The sequence below is a fragment of the Notolabrus celidotus genome, chromosome 12 (genome assembly GCF_009762535.1).
Source record: "Notolabrus celidotus isolate fNotCel1 chromosome 12, fNotCel1.pri, whole genome shotgun sequence".
Lineage (NCBI taxonomy): Eukaryota > Metazoa > Chordata > Actinopteri > Labriformes > Labridae > Notolabrus > Notolabrus celidotus.
This window is the reverse complement of record NC_048283.1, coordinates 16693112-16717055: the sequence shown is the minus strand read 5'-3', so window position 1 is coordinate 16717055 and position 23944 is coordinate 16693112. Positions and strand designations below refer to the sequence as shown.

General features: G+C 40.1%; 2 protein-coding genes across 3 annotated transcripts in view; both read left to right on the top strand.

Moving 5' to 3' along the window:
- The first annotated feature begins 162 nt into the window (after window positions 1–162).
- dbf4 (DBF4 zinc finger) lies at window positions 163–8656 on the top strand. 2 transcript variants are annotated; one of them, XM_034697377.1, is made up of 13 exons: window positions 163–449; window positions 591–719; window positions 2326–2462; window positions 2621–2824; window positions 2953–3003; window positions 3093–3162; window positions 3286–3362; window positions 3477–3522; window positions 3655–3700; window positions 3798–3923; window positions 4234–4327; window positions 6836–6951; window positions 7112–8656. In XM_034697377.1, exons 2-13 carry the CDS (start codon window positions 659–661, stop codon window positions 7899–7901), a joined length of 1818 nt encoding a protein of 605 aa, XP_034553268.1. In that variant the 5' UTR covers window positions 163–449; window positions 591–658; the 3' UTR covers window positions 7902–8656. The 2 variants fall into 2 exon arrangements, with proteins under 2 accessions (XP_034553268.1, XP_034553267.1); XM_034697376.1 differs by having other exon boundaries at window positions 163–465.
- Window positions 8657–9317: 661 nt separating this feature from the next.
- adam22 (ADAM metallopeptidase domain 22) overlaps window positions 9318–23944 on the top strand; it is an 81198-nt gene continuing 66571 nt past the window's right edge. Inside the window, exons 1-4 of the mRNA XM_034697499.1 lie at window positions 9318–9812; window positions 10458–10733; window positions 10995–11155; window positions 14459–14535. Of these exons, the coding sequence (XP_034553390.1) occupies window positions 10637–10733; window positions 10995–11155; window positions 14459–14535 (335 nt within the window). The 5' untranslated portion in view covers window positions 9318–9812; window positions 10458–10636. The remainder of the gene's footprint in view (window positions 9813–10457; window positions 10734–10994; window positions 11156–14458; window positions 14536–23944) is intronic.

Here is a 23944-nt window from a genome sequence, read left to right as displayed (position 1 = left end):
CAGTTTCCGCAAAATACAATACCTTTCAGATTCTGGAAAGGCCACTCGTAGCTTAAGCGAAATACATGTTCTTTCTACAAGAATTTAATATACAAAAACAATGGATGTAAATAATTAAGCAATTTTAATATGTATAGACTGGGAACTTGTTGTTGTCAAATGTGGTTTTGCCCAAGTTGACGGAAATTATCCGACGTGGCAACATACGCTTCCTCTAGTATTGGATTTAAAGCGGGAAAGACACATTCGGTGAAGGACTAACTTGGAAAGCTCACAACTACTGGCAAAACACCTCTGTACTGCTTTTTCATTCATATTTTGTAGTTCTTCAAAAAAAATGTGTGTGGATAATTCTTCGTTTTTATTCAACGTGAGTTGAGCTGAGCAGCCGACCGCCGAAGCTGTCTCTCCAACGAGACAGTGACTCACACCGTCAGACTGTATTCAAAGTTAGTTAAATTCACTGTAAGTTAAAATATGGAGTTTGGGAACTATTAACAACATGTTTTGCGCTACCCACATATTTTTCTCGGGCCTATTTTGCTTACTGTCTCTTTGTAAATACAACTCTTCCTTTGTTTACCAAACAGGGGACAACAAACTTCCTGTGGCATGTTGACTCGACAGGGAAGTGAAACAAAAACGTTTATTTTTCTCAATGAAAGAAAATAAGATGAAGCCAAAGCGCATCCAGAAGCACACAGGATCCCTTTTACAAGGTATGCTTTAGTGAACTTGTACTTTATACCAGTGATTCTTAAATAGGGCTACGTGACAAATGTTTAAAATAACAAAAAAACAAGTAGCATGACAATTAAAAAAATTAAAAAAATCGGATTAAAGACAACTTTATCAACAGCATTTAATTTTTATTTCAATGCAACATCAAATAGGGCACTATTTCCAAATTGAACATATTCATTCATAAAATATATTATTTGCAAACCCGCTTGGACCAGGGATTTTTATCTGCTAAAGGGGGGCACACAGAAAAGGTTTGGGAACCACTGCTGTAAAACCCATAGACTGTATAAAATAAAACCACATGCATACATTTATTCATGTCAATTTCACATATTATTTTCTGATTTTTTTTTCTCGGCCATACAAGGGGATACTTCACTGAAATTGATTTTGTAAGGGGGTACACAAGCCAAACAAGTTTGAGAACCCCTGCTTTATACGACTAGCAGTGAAGCCCTTTTGTGTTTTTATTTTGATTGGGGCGGCAGTAGCTCAGTCCATAGGGACTTGGCTTGGGAACCGAAGGGTTGCCGGCTCGAGTCCCAGTATAAACGAAGTTTGGCAAGTGGACTGGTGGCTGGAGAGGTGCTGGTTCACTTGCCTGGGCACTGCTGACGTGCCCTTGAGCAAGGCACCGAACCCCTTGGGTGCGCTGGTTGATGGCAGTATCCTCATTCTGACATCTCTCCCTAAGCATGTTCACTGCATGTGTGTGCATTTGTATGTATATACCAAAAAAACTATGTGTAGCATGTCCAAAATAGCATGAGTGAAATATTGAATTATCCCCAGGGGGATCAATAAAGTACCATTCCAATCTTCTTAAGGTAGATTTAAAACCTAGTGTCGGGCTAATCGCCAGTTATCACCATCACTGGCTATTACAATACATATTAAACTATTTGTTATCATTTTATCACTTATGTATGGTGGCCCAAAAGGACAAAACACATTTACAAAAGTTGGAGACATATTTACAATTTCTTTTTTTTTACATTTTATAAAACAAAATTACATCAGCAAAACACTTTTACCAAGGCCAAAACAAATTTACATTTAAGAAAACAAATTTACAAAATCAGAAAAACACATTTACAAGCGGTGAGACAATTCTAAAAACAACAGAACACTTTTACCATTTCTGAAACAAATTTACATTTATTTCTAACGGAAAGGGAATGTACCAAACACTGGAAGTGATCCGGTACCAAACGGATTACCAGTACCAAACGTTGCCCCCGTTTGGTTTCTCTCCATCGATCAAACTAAATGACTCCTCACTTGATCACTCCCGGATCACTTCTGGTGTTTGGTGCATTCCCTTTCTGTTAAAAATAAATGTAAATTTGTTTCTTAAAAACTCCCAGTCCCAACTTTTCTCACTGTAAGTCTGTCTTTAAAATAGCTTCAAAAATGCAAGTAATATGATAGCATAACATGGATTAAATGGCATTCATCATTCTCAGACACAGGGTGGTAAAACAAACACAATGCAGATATCATAGAAGTGTAATCATATTAAGAGCTGAGATTACCTCTGGACACCCTCTTTTGACATCTGTCTTTTTCGTTGCTTTTCAGGAAGAGTCCTTAGTACTGGAGGGGAAAAGGCAAAGCTTAGCCAAGTCAAACCTTTTGCTGGAAAAGTGTTTTACCTTGATCTGCCAACAAACAGAACAGCAGAGAAATTAGAAGGAGACATCAAGGAACTCGGAGGGGTGAGGAAAAACTTTCAAAGCTCTGTGACTTCTCCCATGTCATCATGACATATACATACAGTATATATTAAGATTTCATTGGCACTCAACAGTTGAGGAGATCAGTACTGAATTGTAAACATTTCATAGAATCCGTATCCTGCTTGTTTTTCACTCAGATGGTGGAGAAGTTCTTCAGTAAAGAAATCAAATATCTGGTATCTAACAAAAGGGAGGCGAGATATGTGCATTGCCTCAGACAGGACACTCCAGTCCCCAGCCCGGACTCTGGACCGAGTTCACCTCACCCTCATTCAAACATGCACCGGCCTGACAGCCATGGGGACATAATCAAAAGCAAGTCTCAGGGCCAAACGGAAGCTGTGAGTCCACTCTAAATTTCACTTTTCAACTGTTCAGTGTCACTTCATTTCTGCTGTTTTTTCCTTCAAGGTGTCTCTGTTCTTTTGGTGAATGTCATAGATATTCATTTTCTGTCATTGTCCTGCAGCTTGTTACAAGTCGGGGCAAGTCTTTGGTGGAGAAAGTGGTGAAAGAGCAGGTCTGTGAAGTCAACACTAATGAGTTTGCAGATAAACTGTGATTACCTCGTTCGTTTTCTGTGCTGATACGCATTTGTTTGTTTTTTAGGAGAGGGTGAAAATGAACAAGATCCTGTCAAATGCTTTGGAGTGGGGTGTGAAAATCCTTTATTTAGACGGTATGTTGAAAAGGTTCTCCAGTTTCTGTTACATTTCGTCAACCATTAGGTGCATTTTCAGGGTCAAAGGTGAACAATTACTTAATTGATGTGTTTTCTTTCTTACTCGAATTGCACTTACAGATATATTGGCGTATGTTCATAAGAAAATCAAGACCCCTGGTATCCACCATCCTGCTACCACTGCTGTTAAAACAAGTGTAAGTTTACATATACAGAAACTCCTGTGTGGAACTTTTGTTTCTAAAGAATAAATTAAAAGAAAAAGGAGCTTAGATTTTGTTCCTAAATGCTTTTTCTGTCATTCTTTGCAGACCAAAGCTAAGTCGGCAGCAAAACCCAGCTCACAGAAAGTCAGAGGTAAATGCTTTATGTAGTTTTCTAAAACACAGGCAGCCTTTTACTTTTTCTATTAAGGCGAAATAGTTTGGATTGTTTTTGATGCTTTATATAAACATGCTTTTCTAAAATTGTCAATGATATTTGTTCCAGGAGGGCGGATCAATAAACCGTTCATCAAGGTTGAGGACTCCAGCAGGTAAGGGACAGTAGGTTTAAAAAAAAAAAAGATAACATCTGCTTGTTGTCTGTGGATTGTTTAAGTCTAATGATCGTATTTCTTCCCCCAACTTCAGACACTACCGTCCAATCTACCTCACAATGCCAAATGTGCCTGAGTTCTCCCTGAAGACTCTTCCTCCCTGTAGTCCCTTCTGTGTGGAGGACAAGGACCCTCCTGTGAACAAACAGCAAGGACACAGGTACAGACTACATTGTGGAAAATGATTGAACTAGAACTAGAAGAATTTCCAACAATGTTTAAAAAATGTATTTTTCATATTATTGCCTGATACTTGCAGAAACACACATTGATAATTCAGTTTGAAGCTTTTTGATCAAAAGCAGAATTTAAAGTTCTTCAGGTTTAAGGCTTGTCTGCACTGTTTGATTCAATGTTGCTGGAGCCACCCATCAAGACTGAATTAAAGTTTCATCAAATTGAAGGGACCCAAACTGTTTTCATCTTAGCTTGGTTTTATTTCTCTAACCTCCGGGCTTATGTGACTACAGTGAAGAGAGAGTGCAAGCCCGAAAGAAGAACAGAGACAAGAAGCGAGGCGGCTACTGCGAGTGCTGTTTGATGAAATACGAGAACCTCACAACGGTAAGATATCACAAAAAGAAATCCCAAACTTTCACTCTAATGTGACTATAAGGAGAAAGAATCATAGTACTGTGGCACTGCCTCAACACTCCATCACAATACGTTCATGAGAATTAATATTTCAAAACAAGATCAAAGTAACAGTGCGCGTTCTTAACTTGTGTTAGTAGCCGCACTGTGATTTAGAAGTTGTTACTCAACAAAAAAAGTAAAAAAAATTCAACGCTAATTTAAAATTGATCGACCCATAGATTGTGTATTATTTTGCTCTTATTTGGTGATGTTTTAATATTGCATTATCGAAACAGTAGCTGGCGAACACTCTGTTCTAGCCTTTGACAAACTCATGTTGATTATTGTCTTAAAGGTGACATATCATGCAAAATCGACTTTTTAATGGTTCTCTACCTGAAATATGTTTCCCTGGCATGTCTACAAACCCCCCAAAAATGAAAAAAATCCATTCAGCCCCTGTTCTGATTTCTCTACCTTTCTGTAAACGTGTGCTGAAACAAGCCGTTTTAGTTTTTGGTGTTTTTCATACGTCATAACGCCATCCGGTCTGTAACGGAAGTCAGAGCTCGGAGCTTGTTCAGCCCATAGACTGTATAAAATACAACTGAACTCCTCCCCTGTTTTTCATTACCTGCACACATGTGTGCTAACAAGGAGCTTAGGAGGGAGGCATGCTAGTTGTACGCTGTCTTAATAAACACAAAGGTCGGTTTTACTCCCCACGTCTGCAGATTTGAAGATCTAGTGGATGGTTTTTATTTTTCATGGAAAAGTGCTAGCACTAGTTAGCATAGCCACATAGCTACATGTTCGTTGCTGTGTACCAAGACACACATCAACATACTGACAAATAAAACAACAAGAAACACAAAATCTGTGACCAATCGTTCAGAAAGGTCCTGAGGGGTATACTACGAAGCGAGTTCAGCATATCCTAGATATCTTCTCCTGATCCGGCTTCACTGAACCTGACAAAGGAGATCGCACTAATCTGTCACACAGAGCTGGTTATCAACATGTTGAGTCAATCCAGAATTACCCTGAGCGCGTTCACATGAACGGGGCGGAGAAGGCAACATGTGACCAATCACAGACACAGACAGTCTCCCGTCAGCACATCGAAATGAATTTCAAACACTGCACTGATATTAGAAAAATATGAAGAAGTTAAACACATAATCCAGATTAACTTCAACACAGCTGAGTTTGAAACATGAAGGAAGAACTGAGGGATAAGACAAAAACACAGTGAATTATCTAATGACGTTTTATTTCCCATCTTAGTGCAGATAGATATCATCTGACTATAATAACTCTGTTTATTCCCTGACAGTGATCTCTCTCTGATTTAATCTTGTCTCGTGTGTGTAAGTTTTAGACGTAATATTTCAGCTGCAGTCCTGACGGTATTAAACTGAGCGCTGTGGTTAAAGGACTAATAAAAATGAGAGCATGATTCAAAGTGATGAGACCGCGCAGTTTTATATTTAATGCAGTAAAACGATTTAATCTGAATAATCTGACTTCAGACTCTGTTTATATATGATGTCAGGAAAGATAATCAATAACTGTCATCAGTATTTTATATATAAAATCATACAGGTAGACAAAGTGTCCTGCCCGTCTCTTCTCCCCCCTCCCCTCGCGATCAGCCCACAGAGCTCCGTGATGGAGCGAGCTGATTGGTCAGTGGGTGGAGTTTTCTCCAAACTGATCTCTGATCCTGAGCATAACCTGCTGCGGAGCAGGTTAGGAGTTCAGCATGAGTAACCATGGTTATCTACCCTGGTAAGATGGGAAACACCTTCGTAGTACTGAAAATCCAGAGTTAACCCTGAAGTTACCTTGATAACCGCAAATCCGGCTTCGTAGTATACCCCTCTGCTGCAGGCGCCTCTCCATCAGGATCAGATTCTGGATCAAATTCAGAGGGTTGAAGTAACGCGGGTCTGTGAGCAGCCGTGTATATTCAGCCAACATGTATACATTAGATCAACGTGCTGGACAGCCGAGGTCCCATCCACTTCCTGAGGGGGCGTGGTCAGAGAGCTCATTCTCATTTAAAGGCACAGACACAGAAAACAGCCTGTTCTGAACAGGACTGAAAAAGAGGGGTTTACAGGCATTCCAAAATCTGATTTCGAAGTGTTTTTTTGAGCAATAAACTTTAAAGACATGTTTTGGGGACCTCTTAGACCAATATATATTGATGAAAAAGAGCATGTGTCACCCTTAATTAGCAACTAAAACCTCTGAGAGAAATATTTGTAGTAAAACTAAATTTTAGATAAAAAGTAGTGTTATACAATCGATACTTCTGTGCAATGATTCCGCAATGTAGTCCAGTGTGTGCAGTAATTTCATAATGATTAGATAAACAGATGTGCTCGGGGTGAGGTGACAGAAAGCTAAACAAGGAAGACTTCTGGTTGTACGCAGAGATCTGTCATCATCAGTTATCTAACTGACAACTTTTGCTTGTTTTTCCGTTAGCATCTACAAAGTGAGCGCCACAAAGCTTTCTCAAGGAGTGACCAGTATTCAGTTGTGGACAGACTGGTTTCAACCTTTCCCTGCAACTTAATTCACTTAAGAACTCAAGTGAAAAGGTAATTTGTTTGATTCTAGTTAAATGTGTAGCATTATAATAAGCTCACAGTGGATTCAGATGTCTTGTAGATGTGATCTTACTTTGCTGAACCTGTTTCGACATATGAAGAAATCTGTCTGTTCTCTCTGCTCACCTCATGTTTCCTTTTTTTCTGTCAGGCCAAAGTGCAGTGTCTCCTCTGTACTGGTTGCTCCTCGAACATATGGGAGAACTGAGCGGAGGCATCAGGGAGGACTGGATACTGCAGAGACTATTAAGGATGAGCAGCATCTGAATGTTGATGAAAGAAAGGGATATAATTTAGGACACACTTCGAAACTTGGAACAGTCCCTCCTCTGATATGCAGAGAGAGGGACAGGAGGAGTTATTACTCTCCTGCAGACAAATCAAAGCACAAACCCCTTGGACGTAAACAGCTGTGCAGACAGAACTCATTGACTTCTTGTGTTGAAAAAGCGGGGCAGGTTCAGATTTCTCTGTCTGATATGGAAACGGCTCCTCCTAGAGGTGAAACCCTTGCATCTACTCCCTCTGGAGTTCATCAGTCTGACCTAATGCACAGAATAATAAGTCAAGACATGAAGGATTCACCCTCAGAGCTCAACGTTACTCATGGAGAGGACAAAGCTTCCTCAAAAAGCCCTCATGTAAAAACAAATCAACAAAAGGAGGCTGAGGAGAAGCAGGACTCCTCTGTGTGTTGTGCTGTTCCAATCAAAGTAAACGAGGACAACTCGGCAAAAGAAGAAACAAACCCTCCCGCGCCAAACTCTCCTCCAGTTCGAAAAGTTCTAAGGAAGGTTAAAGTTTACAAACGCAAAAGGCGGAAAGTGGACACTCCCACTGAACATGAGAAGCCACGTGACAGTCCCGAAGGCTCCCTGCGGAAACTCTGGGAACTTTTTGAATCCAGTGACGACATGGACGTGGAGTTTCAGGGGTTCTAGGACTAGAAAGGGGAAAACAAACAAAAGGAATTGACTGAACTACTGTTGCATTTTCTTTTACAAGAACCATACTGCTTTCTCAGCCATGGGCTCTTCATTGTACAAGATCATTTTTTTCTTTAGACACAAGACATGATATTGTGCTCTTTAAGGTATTAACATCTTAATTATATCTAACTGAAAGACTTTTTAGAACATTGTCCTCCATTAAAGCTCACGGTTTCTGCACCAGTCTGAATACTGGCAGCTCAGTCAGTGGCATCATAAGGGAACCAAGCAGCCGTGGTCATGATGTTTTACTGTCATCTGAAAAAGGGAGCTTAATCTTCCTGACATGGAAACCTTATTGTATATGCACATGAAATACATATCGTGGTTGAATATGTATGCTAATGTGAAAGACCTGCAGGTTTGATGTTTGGTACTTGACATTATATATGACATTTTAGGATTCCTCCTAAGTGCACTTTTCATTACCTGCCTTTTGTGCTTTTTCTGATGCATTAGCTCAGCTTCTCCCGTGTCTCCCTGTATTTAGTGCATTAGCACGCTGCCCTTGTTTCCCTCGTAGCTCTCAAATGGATGTACTGGGTCAAATGGAGTCTTTGTGTCAGTGGCATTAAGAAAAAAAATCCAAGCAACAAAGTGTTCCATGCACAAGAACAAGAGTACTACAAATAAAAGGATGAGGCAAAGCAGAATGCAGACATTATTGTATTTTTTTTTGCTCCTCTTATAAATATTTCCTGACACCACTGTGCTTTAAAGATCATTGTGTGGATGATTAAGCTGTTTCCAGCTTATTAAATGAAAGCTTATTTTGCCTTGCTCTGTCATGTCTGGTTGTAAATGAAGAACCTTTTGGTTTTGGACTGCTGCTGGAAAAGGAAGCTATTTTAACATGTCGATTTGGGCTCTGGGAAATTCTGATGAACAAATCTCACATTTTAATAATATTGGAGTTTTTTGTTTGTTGCAGCCTTGTCTTAAACCAAGTATGCATTTAGTCAGTTGTTCAAACGCCCTTAACCCAAATGTTATGTTCGTTTCTCTGGAACAGCAATAATGGTCCTGGCTCAGTTTGACCCAGTGCATATTCAATTATCCAAAAGTGTCAGAACCCCAAAAAATCCCAATACACATTTTTTAAAATCTAATTTTTAACTCCATTACTAACCATTTAAATCAAGATTTAGTCCATTGGTGTTCTTTAACTCTCACAGATCATGGTTTAATGAGGATAACTCGCTTGTTTTTCATTCAAATTCATGTTAAAACATTTTGAATGTACATTGGAAAGACCTAAATATAAATACAATATATTTACATGACAACATTTTTTTAATTTAATTTATTTTAATTTTTAATTTTTAGGATGTGATTTTGATAAATTAACACGACTCCTCTTCTGTCACATGCTGCCCAGATTTTTATGCTGCATTTAGCTGGTTTGGAAGGCATACATTGCCTAAAATAGACTTTAAAAAGGGTCAATTTGACCCTCAACATAACAGGAGTGTTAAGGAGGCGCATTTCCAATCTGTTAACAATCCTTTAAAAAAAAAAATCGAGTTTTACCCATCCTCAGTCTTCACACTGATAACGTAACATGCAAACCTTAAAAACCCTCTCCGTGGTCCCTCAGGTTTGCAAGTCATTTACGCAGAGACATATTTCATGATTTCACACTAAGTCATGTCAAACCAGGTGTTTTAAGAAAATATGCATAAAAGAAAAATTGCACTGTGGATGTATTTGAATGTTGTCAGTCCTTAAAATATGCTCTACACTGGCTCTGAAGTCTGTTTTGTGCCGGATGGTGTTTAACTCTTGCCTCAGAGCAATATCATTTAGCAAGCTATCATAACATGTCTGGAAATAAAATATCGGCTAAAGGCAAATCAACATCTGGTGTGTATGAACACGTGTAGTTCAGAGAAAGTTACAGTGACTCATCCAGTCTCTCTTTAGTAAAAACAAAAATGACTGTAGATGCTCAAATTGTGCAAGATAAACATGACAAACAGTCTCAAGTATGTAAAAACAGTCTCCTGTTTTGACAATATTGTAAAATCTGTCAGAACTTGGTGGATGGATATTCTTACAGCCTATGGGAAGAGAAAAATTAAAGCCTAAACAAAAACAATACCACCACACGCGCACACAGGAATTCATTAGCTGTGGCTGGACTGGCTCGTGCAGATAATAACAGGCAGAATTTGGCTGGAATGGCGCTTCTGCTCCATCTGAACATGGAGGAAGGTGGAGGAGGAGGAGGAGGACGCAGGCGCTGGCCGACCCGACAGCTTTCCTCCATCCCGTCTCCACCGCTCGCTCATATTTATGCATTAGGCGTTTCTGCAGTGAGCTGCTGGATATTGATGTGTTTTAAGGAGGTGTTCCCAATCCTCTCCTCCCCTTCATCCATCCCTGCCTCCCTCCCTCTCTCTCCCTCTCTCTCCCTCCATCCCTCCCTCCCTCCTTCTTTCTATCTCTCCTCCCTGCCTCCTCCGTGCTGCTGATCCGCGGGGTCTCGGTGCGCTCTCTCGTTCTCAGACGCGCTCTGCGTTCAGACTCGCAAGAACCCTGATGGCCCCCATCCGGAGGGACTGCGCTAACCAAACGACCATCCCCGGTTTCCAGCTCCCCTAGCGAAGGCAGGACCTCGAGAGCCTGCTCCTGGAATACCGCATTGTTTTATAATTCCTAACAAAAGAGAGGGAGAGGGGAAGGTGATGATGCTGAGGATGCGCCCGCGATGGTGGATTTCCCTTTTGTGCGTCTGTGGATTGATGCACGTCGGTCAACAGAGCAGCCCTAATGCCCAAAATGGTAACTGAAGCTTTTCCAGATATCAACTGAGCTATCAACGCGTACAATCTTCATCAATAAGCTCGTGATTGCTTCTTCTTAATTCGTGGCATCGTCTACACCATGATCTCCATCTAAAATATGCATGCAGCCTGTAGCTGATTCTTTTTATCAGAGCAAAATAAAAGCAATCGACATTTCAGATGACGCTGTTTGTGATGAAGGTAGGCTATCACTTGTGTTATGAAACCGGTGTTTTTCTCCTTCCTCCTCTCTGACCAGGAGACGCCTTGTCAAGCTTGAAGGCTATTCGTGATGCAGGCAGGTTCGCGGGGAAGGAGGACACAGTGCCTCTCCGCCTGCTCTACAGCAGACACAACCACAGCCAGATCACAGAGGACGAGCTCAGCACCAGGGTTAGAGCCAGCTCCGGATCCACGCAGGTACACCGTGTTTTCAGAGGAGTGTCTTTATGCACAGCTGTGGGTGCCCCCGATTGTTTATGTTTTGTATTGACTCATGCTTCCCCCCTCTGCTCCCGTTCTCAGAGGGGAAATTAATTCTTAGTTAATTACAAACAAAGAGGAAGAAGCTTGAAACGTTTAGGCAGAAACAAGCTGCACTAATTAGACAGTCTGCAGATGCTATTTGGGTCATCACCGTCCTTATTTGCAAAAAGATGCCCACCTTGCCTTTTAAATATCAATATTCATTCTCTCCGTTTTCACGTTTACTTTATCAGCACTGTATATTTAGGCAATCATCACCCATAGTCATCTGGCTGTCAAGATAATTAATCATTTAGTGATAACTTGCATGTGTGCCCAGCTGGTTTGCTGTCCCAGCAGCTGTCTCACCTACACAAGCCTGTATCTTATATCCCATTAAGCAGAATTTTTCACTGTATTCATGAATGAGAGACCAATGGACTGCTGTATGACATTCATGAAGTTGACAACATCATCACCAGGTGTTAGCTCCTCATAGATTGATCTGTATTTGAGTTAATGCCAGATGATATGTCTCTAGAGCTTGCTGTGAAGAAAAACTGAAGATAAACTGCTTGAAAGGTAGAGAAACAGTGTGGGTGATACGTCCTTTGTCCACTAGAGGGCAATGAAAAGTTTGTTTTTATACCATTGAATAATCCACTTTGGTACGGTTATATCATAGGTATCCTCATAAAAAGTGTTTAATGCTAAAAAGCTACTCAGTGAATTATTTGGGGATGGTTGAGTTTCAGATATCAATAATCCGTCTGACACTACACTTCAAAATACATAAATACTCAGTGTTATACTGTGAAATTATGTTTTGGTGCGGGATTTTTCAGATTATAATTTAGTTTAACAGTTTAATTTTATACTTATACCCCCAGTTATAACATTACTTGTACTGTAGTCAGTATTTGAATGGTAGCACCCTCATGCAGACGAGCCAAAATACTGTAGGCTAGCAAGGAAAGTCTGCTATGCATGGATTGTTGGATAATCTTGTTTTACAGTGTATCTGGACATGAACATCAAATAAATAATAAACTAAATCTTGCAAAAGTCTTTTGGTAGTTACCTGAAAAACCTACAGACACAACAATATTGATTTAAAAAAAGCCTTTGGGGAAGCTATTTATCCAGATACAGTGTAATAATAATCACAATCACTGCAACTGTGTTCACTGACTCAGTTCAGTGAAGCAGCATGTCTGCTGGGGTCACTTCAACAGATGAGTCAATTAGCGTCGTGCAAACCTGTCATGCGTTTTTAATTTGTACGACTGAGGCTTGTGTAGGCTAGCCTATGGAGGGACCGGAGAGTGGAGAGAGAGCTACAGATGGCAGCAGGCAGGGAGGTGGCGCTAACCCTTTGTCTCTCTCACACCTCAGACAGAGCTGCAGCTCGATGGGTAAACAAGCTAACAGGAACCATCTGCCATCAGATATAATTTTAATATTTTCCTTTTGAAGTTGATCCTAATCTCCATCACAGGTTTGTCATAAACCCAGCCTTCCTTTGAACTGGGTTTTAAAGCCAGGAGGCTAATTCCTGCAGAGGGAGATATTCTTTTTTTTTAAACTTCCTACACAGACTTTTAAGAAGATTTGCTCAAACTATTCATATCATGCCTAAACCCTCATATATGCAAGATACAGTTCCGTGTAATTCCTGAGTTTACAGCTGAGGTAATGTATTTATTTTGCTCTGTTCTTATGAAAGTAACTGTGCAATCCAGAAATCAATACCAGTCTCAAAGTTCAAACTAGGTTAAAAGTATATGTTGCACGTGAGGAATACATCCGGGGTAGGAGGGGGAGGAGACAGTCATTGCTATCTTTGATTTTGTTTCTGATGTTCAAAATCTCCAGTCCTCCAGAGAGTTACAGATAGTGCAATCAGCTGTGATGTCACCGGCACAAGGTTTGATCAGTTATTGGCTGTTTTTAGATCAACAGCCTAAAAACAAATCTGTCAAAGAGATCTGAAAATGTGTGACACTGGAAGTTATTTATAGACTTCTGTTGCTTTTCCTATTTTCAGTCTCAGACACAAACCGCTTCACCACTGAATGAGCAATGGGGAGTTCAGCAAAGTTGTTTTGGTAGAAGAAAACAAATGCTTAGAGTGGAATCAGTCTAAGCATGTGTGTTTCGTTTAAACTTGCTCTCCTGCATTTGTGTGTGTGAGTGTGTGTGCACAGTACATAGATAGCACTGACAGTCATACTTTAAGAGTCATGAGTGGAAAGCCTGGCGTGCTATAACTCAGAAATCAATGCAAGAAGAGCCAGTGGTGGTATCACAATATTGGCCTGGTTCAGTTGAACTGGGATGTGCTTTCATTAAACAAAATTACTGCTACCTTCTCCCATCAAAGATCCAATCTGCCGGATTAGATTTCATCACAAGCGTGCCATGAAAAGGGATTGCCTTTGTATGTACTCACACACACACCCACACACACACATTTGCTTGCTCATATATTCATTGACACACTCTTACAAACAATAGAGTCTATGGTCAGTGGGGACCTCCTGGGCTGAGGTCATCCTTGGGTGAGCACAGTGGCACCTCGTCAAATGGAAACAAAAAGCGTTCACTCCCCTCCTCCTCTCGTTGTCAAGCCGTGTCCGGTCTGTAATGAAGGTAGCAGCCTGTGGGCTGAGTCTGGGGGAGGGGAGGGTGAGCTGTGTTATGGCCCAGCTCTCGGACTCCCCTCGACCTGCACAGGAATGATTGTTGGGAGATCACATTGACCCGAGGGTGTGCAATAAAGGCTGTACCATATGTGTCCAGAGATGAGACTGAGTACAACCCCCTCCCCACTCAAATCAATCACCCTCAGTAAATGCAAATTTCTGTGTTTATATACATATCGTTGCTGCAGGGTGAAACTATGACTTGAGCAAGTCTCAGACGAACCTTTAGCTTAATCACTCTTACAAAATGAGTCTGATAAACACCGGCATTATTTTATATTCATGTGCCTGTGACTGTATTTCTTCTTATTAGCATCATGTGAGATATGCAAAAAACAAACAAAATCAAAACCTCTAATTTGACAAGAATGATAGACGTTGATGGCTTAATTAAAGCAGCCTTTACTTCATGCTGATTGGTGCTTGGGAAAAAAACGATACAGCCATCCGTCAATGTAGATGAGAATTGGTCACTTGATAATGAATTCAGCTGTAATTATGATAATGTATGCATGAAGTAATAGTCAAAAACCTGTCTTCTGTTCCTTTTTAGGTGAACCATGTGGCCCAGGCAAGCTTTCAAGTGGATGCTTTTGGCAGAAAATTCATCTTGGATGTGGAGTTGAATCAGTGAGTACAGCATCATTAATCCATCCGTCTGTCTGGCAAACTGTCTGGATGGCTAAGTGAAAGCTATCTGTGTGTGCCTTCCAACTAAATGCATATTGGTCCACCTATTTGTTTGGCTAGTGTTGGTTAGCATTTATCCGTGGCCCTCTACCTTTTGATGTGGCTTTCTATCAGTATGTCATAGCATTCCTGCTATAGCAAATAGCTATCTGTCAGTCTGACTAGCTAGCTTATAACTCTGTCTGTCCGTCAAACTGACTAGCTATAGGTTTGTTTGTTTTACGAGCTAATTTTTAACTGTCAGTCTGTATATTAGCCATTCTATTTCTCTGTTTGGCTAGCTAGATGAAAGCTTTCTCTCTGACTGTGTCTGGAATCACCCACGACTCACTGTATAGTGCACTGTATACATGCCATTATGTAGTGCTGTCCAAATTCTGAACGAGACTATTCACTAATTATTATACCCTGTCTGCAAGGCTAGCTAGCTTGCTAGATGGCTGTCTGTCGGTCTGGCTGTCTGGCTGTCTGGCTGTCTTTGGGGTGGAAAATTTCTGGTAAATTTCCGGAAAGTTTCTGGAAAGTTAAGCTGGGGAATTTTGGAAATTTTCCAAATAGGAAATTATGGGAATTTATGGGAATTAACTGGGAATTGAGGGTAATTTAGTGGAAAGGTATCATATCCAAGCATAAATATTTGTTTTTTGTTATAAGCAGACATCCATCCAAAATAATACAATTAAAACAGATTTATTTCTAAGTAAAACTTTATCAAATGTTAAATATTTTATTGAACAATCAATTCATTCACTGAAGACCAAAATATGAATGTTGAGTTAGATATTACTCATACCCCCGACCCAACCCATTCAAAAATTAACAAAAATGCAATCCCAACAAAGTCCCATTCAAAATGTTAAATAAAAAGTGCATGTAGGGGGCGTGGTCTCAATAGCCCTGCAGTAAGCAGTGTGCTATGTGCATGTGATTGAGGAATAGCATAGATATTCAACTGTACATGCATGAATTCTGGTTGTTTTAGTCAGGATTATGCTAAAATATATTTTCCCCAACTATATTTAAGTTCCCTTTTAAGAGCCAACCTTCCTAAATTCCTGGTTTATTCCCATTTATTCCCATGGAAAGTTTCCAACTTTCTGGAATTTTGCAACCCTAGTCTGGCTAGTATGTGTCTGTTTGGCTAGCTAACTACTTGTCTGACTGTCTGGTCATCTCTCTCTCTCTTGGTGTGGCCTGCATGCTAGCTATCTGTTTGTTATTTAGCTGTCTGGCTATCGTGGTTTCCTTTCTTTGAGTAAATGTTTGAATTTGAGTTACATTGTTTATTTTCTACTCAGTGTCTGACGTTTGTAATATGCAGCTGCAGGCTGGAAATCACACGATAACTTGCTTGTAGCAATTATCAAAGCAGGAGTTATGGTTATAGGTCATTCTCTTGACTGTGAAAGTTGCTCCTATGTTGCAATTGCACTTCAGTGAGGTTTATCCACACAAAAGACACTTACATCTTTAGAGTTTTAACCGAAGTTGGTCAATGTGATATTGATGTGAAGAGGTCATACTTGTCCTGCCATGATGCTGTTTATTACTTGATTTTGGAAATGCACTCTCAATACATCTAGTATTAAACATGGCTGTACTTATACTGGTGTTTGCTGAAGCAGGCATTTATGTGAATGAGTGAACATGCATCTTTGTGGATATGTGTGTTTGTGTGTCGGGCTCTATAGTCGTTGTGTATGTGTGTGTGTGTGATTTAGAGGTTTCATCATAATGGGAAGTGATTTATGGTAAAGACAGGAGCACTGCCCTGTCAGACTGATATTGATCACATCTTGGCTGATGGAAAGTAACTTTCTTTCTCTCTTTCTCTCTTTCTCTCTCTCTCTCTCTCTCTCTCTCTCTCTCTCACTCTCTCTCTCTCTCTCTCTCTCTCTCTCTCTCTCTCTCACACCCTTTCATTATCCTCCTTCCTGAACCCGTCCTCTGTTATGTTTCTGTTTACCTCTTGAGACCAGCAATATTTTGCCTTCCAAAAGACAGCCTGTGAACTTGGCAAACACATGAGGTGTTGCTGCCTGCTCGTCACAGCAGAAAGTCACTCCCCTACTGAGTTAAAAGTTACATCACAGGAATTCCCAGGTTTAGGAGCTTGGTTTCTTTAAAGCCTACAGCTCACTGTGTGACACATCAACCAGTCATGGATTTAAAAAATACGTCTGTATGAACTTATCACTGCACATTCATCTCCATCAGCACCCGGATTAATGCAGAGCCGTTATTCATACAAGTGACATTGTGGGCTTAAAAGGGTACCTTTCCATAATTTCTTTACTTAATGTGCAAAATATCCGTCAGAATAACAACTGAAAGGAAACACTTCTGTGAGGTGTTGTTTTTAGCTCACCAGAGAGTGAATTAGCCTCCAATCAGCCAGCTCTTGGCCAGCATTTGACATGTGTGGTTCTGAATAAGAATAGGAGACTGAGATAGAGTGTGCAATAGAGCGCTGTACTGAGTGACGGTTATCTGTTTTTGTCTAAAAGTCCTTGTAGGGCTGAACCACTGCTTATCATTTTGCACAAGGAAAACAATCTGCAACATTTTGTCAGTCAATTGATCTTTGTCAACCAAATAGACAAATGAAAAGAGGAAATCCATGTCTGCCAGCCTTACTTATAATCAAACAAGATTAGATATTTTATACTTTTACCTTATCAGTTCTGAGGCCTTTCTCCTTCTTGGTTAAGATATTTCAAATGTTAATAAACATTAAGCAAAAGGTCAAGTGATATAGTATAGGTGGTAACTGTTTTTTGGCCTGTAGTTTCTTCTCAGTCCCATTTCTCTGTGCATCACAAAGATAGATTTCTACTCTCCGGGTCTGAATGCTTGCACCCCAGTCCTGCTGCTGCCTTTCTTTCTTGCCATCTTCGTCATCTACCTTGCTCCTCTGTGAACTTGTCTGAATGCTTGACAGCTACACCGCTTCACCACTTTATTAACAGATGTGTGGGACAGAATAAAGTCAGCTGATGTGTGTGAGGTTGCAGGAATGGGAGGTATTTAAGTTGAATGGACCCACACTGTGTTTTTGTTCCCAGTAACAAACCTTATTTTCTATTTTGATCAATGAGTGATGACACTGCTCTGCATTTTTTGTTTAATTGTGGCCATGAGCATACAAGAAAGTGTGTTTTCCTGCTTGAGATTTCAGATGTGTCTGTAATTCTGCAGTATCAACATTATCCTCTTCCTCTCTTCCTCTTTGCCTCAAGTCATTATTTTACCATAGACAGTGAGTAATAGAAGTGTAGGTGTTTGTTATAAAGTCATATTTCTTGTGAATTTGACATTTTCTGCCAAGTGCTCCTAGTTTCAGATGTGCCAAAATGACTTGGTTTTTCCTTGCTCCACAAATTTTCCTCCACGCCTAAAAGTGTGGGCTGGCAATGTATGTCTTAATGACAGCCCGTCACTGACAGCCATTAAATCTTCTATAGATAATAATGGTCCTGTGGGGTAAATCAAAACTAACAAAACACAGGCAGACAAAATCAAGACTAACAAAACACAGGCAGACAATATCAAGTATGATAAAACACAGGCAGACAAAATCAAAACTAACAAAACACAGGCAGACAATATCAACAGAACAACGTGGTTAAAAAGTTAAAAAGATCAACGAACAAAAAGGCTCGGGGAACAGGCATCAGATTAAAAACCAGTATTTAGGTATGGGTACATGTCTGATTAGTTTCTAACCAATGTTTGATGTTTTTTTTTTAAAGAGTGAGTAGTTTATAAGTAGTTTGCACCTGATATCCCCAAGTGTTGTAGCACACATGCACTTCTTATTTTGAGTCAACAAGTATGTTTGCACTGAAAATTCTGACACAATACAGTGCACTTTGAGTACTCAGACGGAGTGATTAAAAGTCTCAAAAGTCTGAGGAGAAGCAGTGTGGATTTAGCTTAGCTCTTAAGTGCTGCACCCCATGTACAGAGACTATAGAACTTGAAGTGGTCTGCCAGGGTTCCATTCTGACCTGAAGCCCTTTACCACATCATCCCCCACTCTCTCTCCCCTTTTTCCTACTCTCTAACGTCCTGTCCTTTTAATCAGGCACAAAAGAGCTGAAAAAATAATCTAGAAAACAAAGGTCAGGGAGGAGCACTGACACACACACATATTTCACCTGCCTGCCATGCACATGCTAGTTTCCTCATGTGAGCGCACCGCTTTGTCTTACAGAGTTCTTAGTATGTTGTACAGCATGGTTATAATATCACATGGGCTTTCAAAGAGAGAAAAACAACTCATATTTACCCAAATTAAATATTTGATAAGCTTCAGAGTGATGCCTCCTTTCTATGCTTGCATCGGCTGTATGAGAGCAAGAGTAAAACCTAATATACGTAAGAGAGAGGTAAAAATCTCAGTCTGCCGATAACGGTCTAGTATTTTAACGTGTGTGCTGTAGTTGTTAACCCTTTCCTCTATAACATGCTGTAATGACACGAGTCACCCATCTGAAGAGGGATTGTTTATAGAGGTAGTCAGGAGGGAGGCAGTGGGTCATGGGGTCTGTCCTTCCCCCTCGATGTCTTTGTCTTCCTCCTCAGTCCTCATTCTCAGCGGCCAGCTACAAATTTACCATTCATAGGACCCAGAGTGAGATGAAAATGTGCTCAAGCTGGGGGGTTGCCTTACTTTTTCATCACCCTCAGCCACAACACACATACACACACACACACACACACACACACACACGCACACACACACACACACACACGCACACACACACACACACACACACACACACACACACACACACACACACACACACACACACACACACACACACACACAAACACCATCTCCACCCTTGATTGCCCCTCCCTCCTCACCCAACCTCCATTCAGCCGTACCCCAACTACCCTTTACCCCGCCTCTTCCACCTGCTCACACTGAATAATGGATGGTGCTTTAAGATTAAAGAAGGGTGTGAACATGCATGTGTGTGTGTGTCTGCATTGGTTTCCGGCTTGTCCAGTGTGTGTTGTGAATAGGACTCATGCAGTCGGTGTACTTTTAGTGTTACATATAAAAGCCTTAATACAAAAAGTATACACACATTACAGTTTGGCATGCACAGAATATGTTCATTTAAAATGAAAACTAGTGATTGGATATGTGATTGAATAAGTGTGTTGTTTTTGCTTTCGGTTGAAGTCATACCTAGTGTTGGTTGGGGCAGTACAATCAATACCACAATTATGTAAAATACCTTTTTCTCTATTGTTTTATTTTACAATATGTAAATACATTGTAAAAAATCAGTGATGAGTTATGAGTTCATGTGTTCATCAAACATGCGCTCCGAGAACGTAAACTCAATATAATGAAGTATTGAACTACTAGTCAGACAACACTGGCAAGTTGAACACTTTAATTTTTTTCCGTGAATTAAAAGTCATATTACAATATTATAACTTATTTATAGAAAAATATGATATTATTGTTATGTTACTGGTAACCATACATTTTTATAAAAATGAACAAATCAATTGGAATCAATTGGAATGATCAAAACTTCATGTAAATGCAATTTATGCTGAAATATAATGAAAAAAAAACCTCTACCCTCTTGCCTTGAAACAGCAAGGCAACTATTCATCAAGTTTTCCAGAAATTCATTAAAAATAACAAAAACCTTGAATAAATATTAAGAAAACGTCCTACTTGCTGATAATAGATGATGACAAGCTTGTCAATAGATGCTGGACTGTTTGTCAAAGTAACTGATCACATGCCAAGCAGAGAGGACATGTTCATGTGATTTCATACTCATACAGTTTGTTGGTTTTGTTGGTTTGATGTTATGTGAGTTCAGACAGGAGGAAGAACAGGTGGGAACAACTGAGACTAGTTTCATAACGTCTCCTGTGTTGCAAAATGATGCTCTGCTGCTGCATCACGAAAAGAAAACGGCTTCTCCCCCTCTCCTCATGTTGACACTGACACACACTCTGAGTTTGATTATTTCTACCTCTGTGTGACGTCAGCTTCCCCTTCTCTATGCAAATGCTGAGGGGTCAATTACAGGCAATGCCAAATGCATTATTCATTTTTCTGAAGGGTGTGTGTGTGTGTATATGTGTGTGCAGCAAGGATGACATTGTAGGTGGGGAAGGGAACCATGGGGTCCGTTCTTCTGCCGATATGCCAGGCAAGTACAGTGGTGCAGTGGTTTGATGAATGTGTGCATATGTGTCTGTGACTCAGGGCCTTGGCAGGAATGTGTGTATGTGTGTGTAAAGCGATGAAGGTTGTTCCTGCCATCACAGGCATTAATATGAACTCTGCAAAGCGTTTGTCGCCTTGTTGGGCCTCAGGTGCAGAGGAGGCTCATGAAGTGTTGTCTTAATTAGAGATAACAAGGATAGATCGACAGAAAGGAGAGCCAGATGGAGAAGGGGAGAATCAATACTTAAAGAGGAGGAAGAGCAACGGAATTGAGAGAAAAAGGCAAATGACTTCACTCCTCTATTTCATTAATTTTACTCATGATTGTTATCGTCGGTTTTCATTTAATTTGCATTTTTTTAAGTCTTCTGTTAATCTTCATTTTCCTGCCTTGATGCCGTCAGTGACGTAAAATTATATAATCAATGTTTGTAGTCAATTTTGAGTGTTATGGACTATTTTTCAACACTGCAAGTTATGTATAGTACTTCAGTAAGATATTTCCCCATCAGCTTGATATGTTGATGAATCTGTAAACTATGTTACCTGTGAGTTTCAAAAAGTCAGAAGTGCACACCAGAGTTGTACAATTCTGAACAAAACATTACATTGCACAAAGAGAAAACAGATAAGAAATGGACCTAGATTTTAAAAAGGTGATGGATTTAAAGCTGCTGTTGGTAGTCACAGAGTAAACATCTGTTCAGAGAGAGGGACTTCGAATGTCAACACTATCCCTCCCAACCAGATTTCCTCTTAGCCCCCATACATGGATTGGCGTGTGCAGTCATGATAGTGCCGGACTCATAACCAAGCAGGATGTAATAGGGGCCGCCCCTTAACCAATCAGGACAGAGGATTGGAGATTAGCTATGATTGGTCCGTCATAAGGGGAATGAGGGTATGAATAACATTGCTTGATACAAAGGCATTGGAAAACGCAGAGATTTTGCAATAGTCAAATCACTCCACTTACCGATGAGTACCGATGGGTATTGTGTCCTTTTCTCCAAACCCATCAGAAAAGGAGTAACATTTTTTCCACCATTCCTACCAACAGCAGCTTTAAATGGTTGTAAATGAGCACATATTGATGACAACAACACACAGAAACCAGGGCTCATAAATGGAGACTGAAACATATGAAAAGGGACCCCAAACAAGATATGAAAACACCCAATATGTACAAAATCAAGAAAACAAAAACAAGGAAACAAAAAGGACTGCAGGCTCTGGCCAAAATTAACGAAAGATGGAAAGGTGCTGGACCTACTGGGTGATGGACCATCTCTCCTGGCAGCTCCCCCTAAACTAAATAAAAACTAGTCAGTAAACCAAAGAGAACAGACTGATAATAGACTTCCAGTCTCCAACCCAACACAACAAAGAGAAATAACAAAACCCAACAATTGAAAACATACTGGGAAAAACAAAACCTGCTTTGGGGAAAACATGAAAGGAAAACAAACAAACACTCCTCACAGTGTGCTGCCCAATGTTTGTGTGTGCCAGAGAGCCTCTGCATTACCTGTCAGGGTGTTTGCGGTCACACATGCAGCCCACCCAAAAATTCTCTGAAAGGTTTTTTTGTGCAGGTGTGAATTTGAATATAAGATAAGATAAGATAAGATATTACTGTATCAGTTGTTACAGCAACCCAGACATAAGTACAATCAAGAAGAAGTTTCAATAAGTAAAATAAAATAAAAAAAGTAAAAATAAAAATAGATAAATAAAGATTGAATACAATTTAGAAATATACAATGTTACAAATGGAATTTAGATTAACTAGCATTAATTACAGGCAGTATTAAAAATGGTTCAGTAGTGACAGGTTGACATGGTGTGATTATGGTTGGTGATGACAGATTAAGCAATAAATAAAAATGAATATTGGTATATAATATGACCGTGAGTTGGAGTAAACAATAATAATGTAATATAACATAATATAATATGGCAAAGATAATTATATTATATAATAAATTATGCATTATAATGTAATGTAATGTAATAAAGCTTTTTCCTCATTATCCACATCACAACCAACGACCATTTCGGCTCAGATATTGGATGTGTGTGACTTTAAAAGTCATAGATGACCTCTCATTTTATAACCCAATGTTTACATGCTTGTAACTTCCACTTCTTCTATTTAAAGAGCTGGATATGTTCTACCATAGTGCTCACTGTTTGTATCGATGAGTCAAATGGGAGAGCCACTTGTCAAAAAAGCCTTGGAAATAATCTAAATGCCAGTCATCAAACAGAGTCTTTGTGTAAAATGAGTGGGATTATGAATTTTTGGGAAACTATCTCCTCCCACATGTTTTTGAGCAGAAGAACTGCTGGCTCTAAAATTGTTTTTACCAACAATAAACTCTTGTTCAAAAAGAAGAGACTTGAGTATGACAAAATTCTGTTCAGCTGATGTCATCCTCAAAATGACCTCACGACTGTGTGTGTGTGTGTGTGTGTGTGTGTGTGTGTGTGTGTGTGTGTGTGTGTGTGTGTGTGTGTGTGGATCATAAAAGGGGTGCTGATGCTGTGGTGTTAATCGTGGGCATCACTGCTGCTGTGCATGTGAGCATTTATCATGTGTTGCTTGTACGAACATGCGCCTACAGCCTTACATCGCCACATATATATATGATTTAACTCTCTCTCATGTCCCATTCCAGGATCATCTATCATCCACCCATGACTCGCTCCCTGCACCCTGACATTGCACCCACCCAACTCCACTCTTCTCCTCCTTTTCCACCTCCATCTCTGTCTCTCCTCCTCTGCTCTCAGGTCTGTAATTTATTGCAGACAGGCGTGATCTGATTTACTGAGGACTTAATGAGAAAAACACAGAGAGGAGAGCGTGGGTGTGAGGGAAAGAGAGAAAGAGGGACAGAAGAAATAGTTAAGGATGGAGAGAAAGAGGAGGACAGGGAGAAAGAAGAGAGAGGTGTGTGGACGTCCTTCATGCACCCTTGAGTCTTGGTGGGCGGATTGAGTAAGAGCAGGAGAAAGTGTGAGATATACTGTTTGAGTGTGCGTGTGAGTGTGTGTTCATCCATGTGTGTGCGTGTGAGAGTGTGTATGCTTGAGGGAGGTAGGCACTTGAAAGGAGTACCCTAAAAAGAAAAC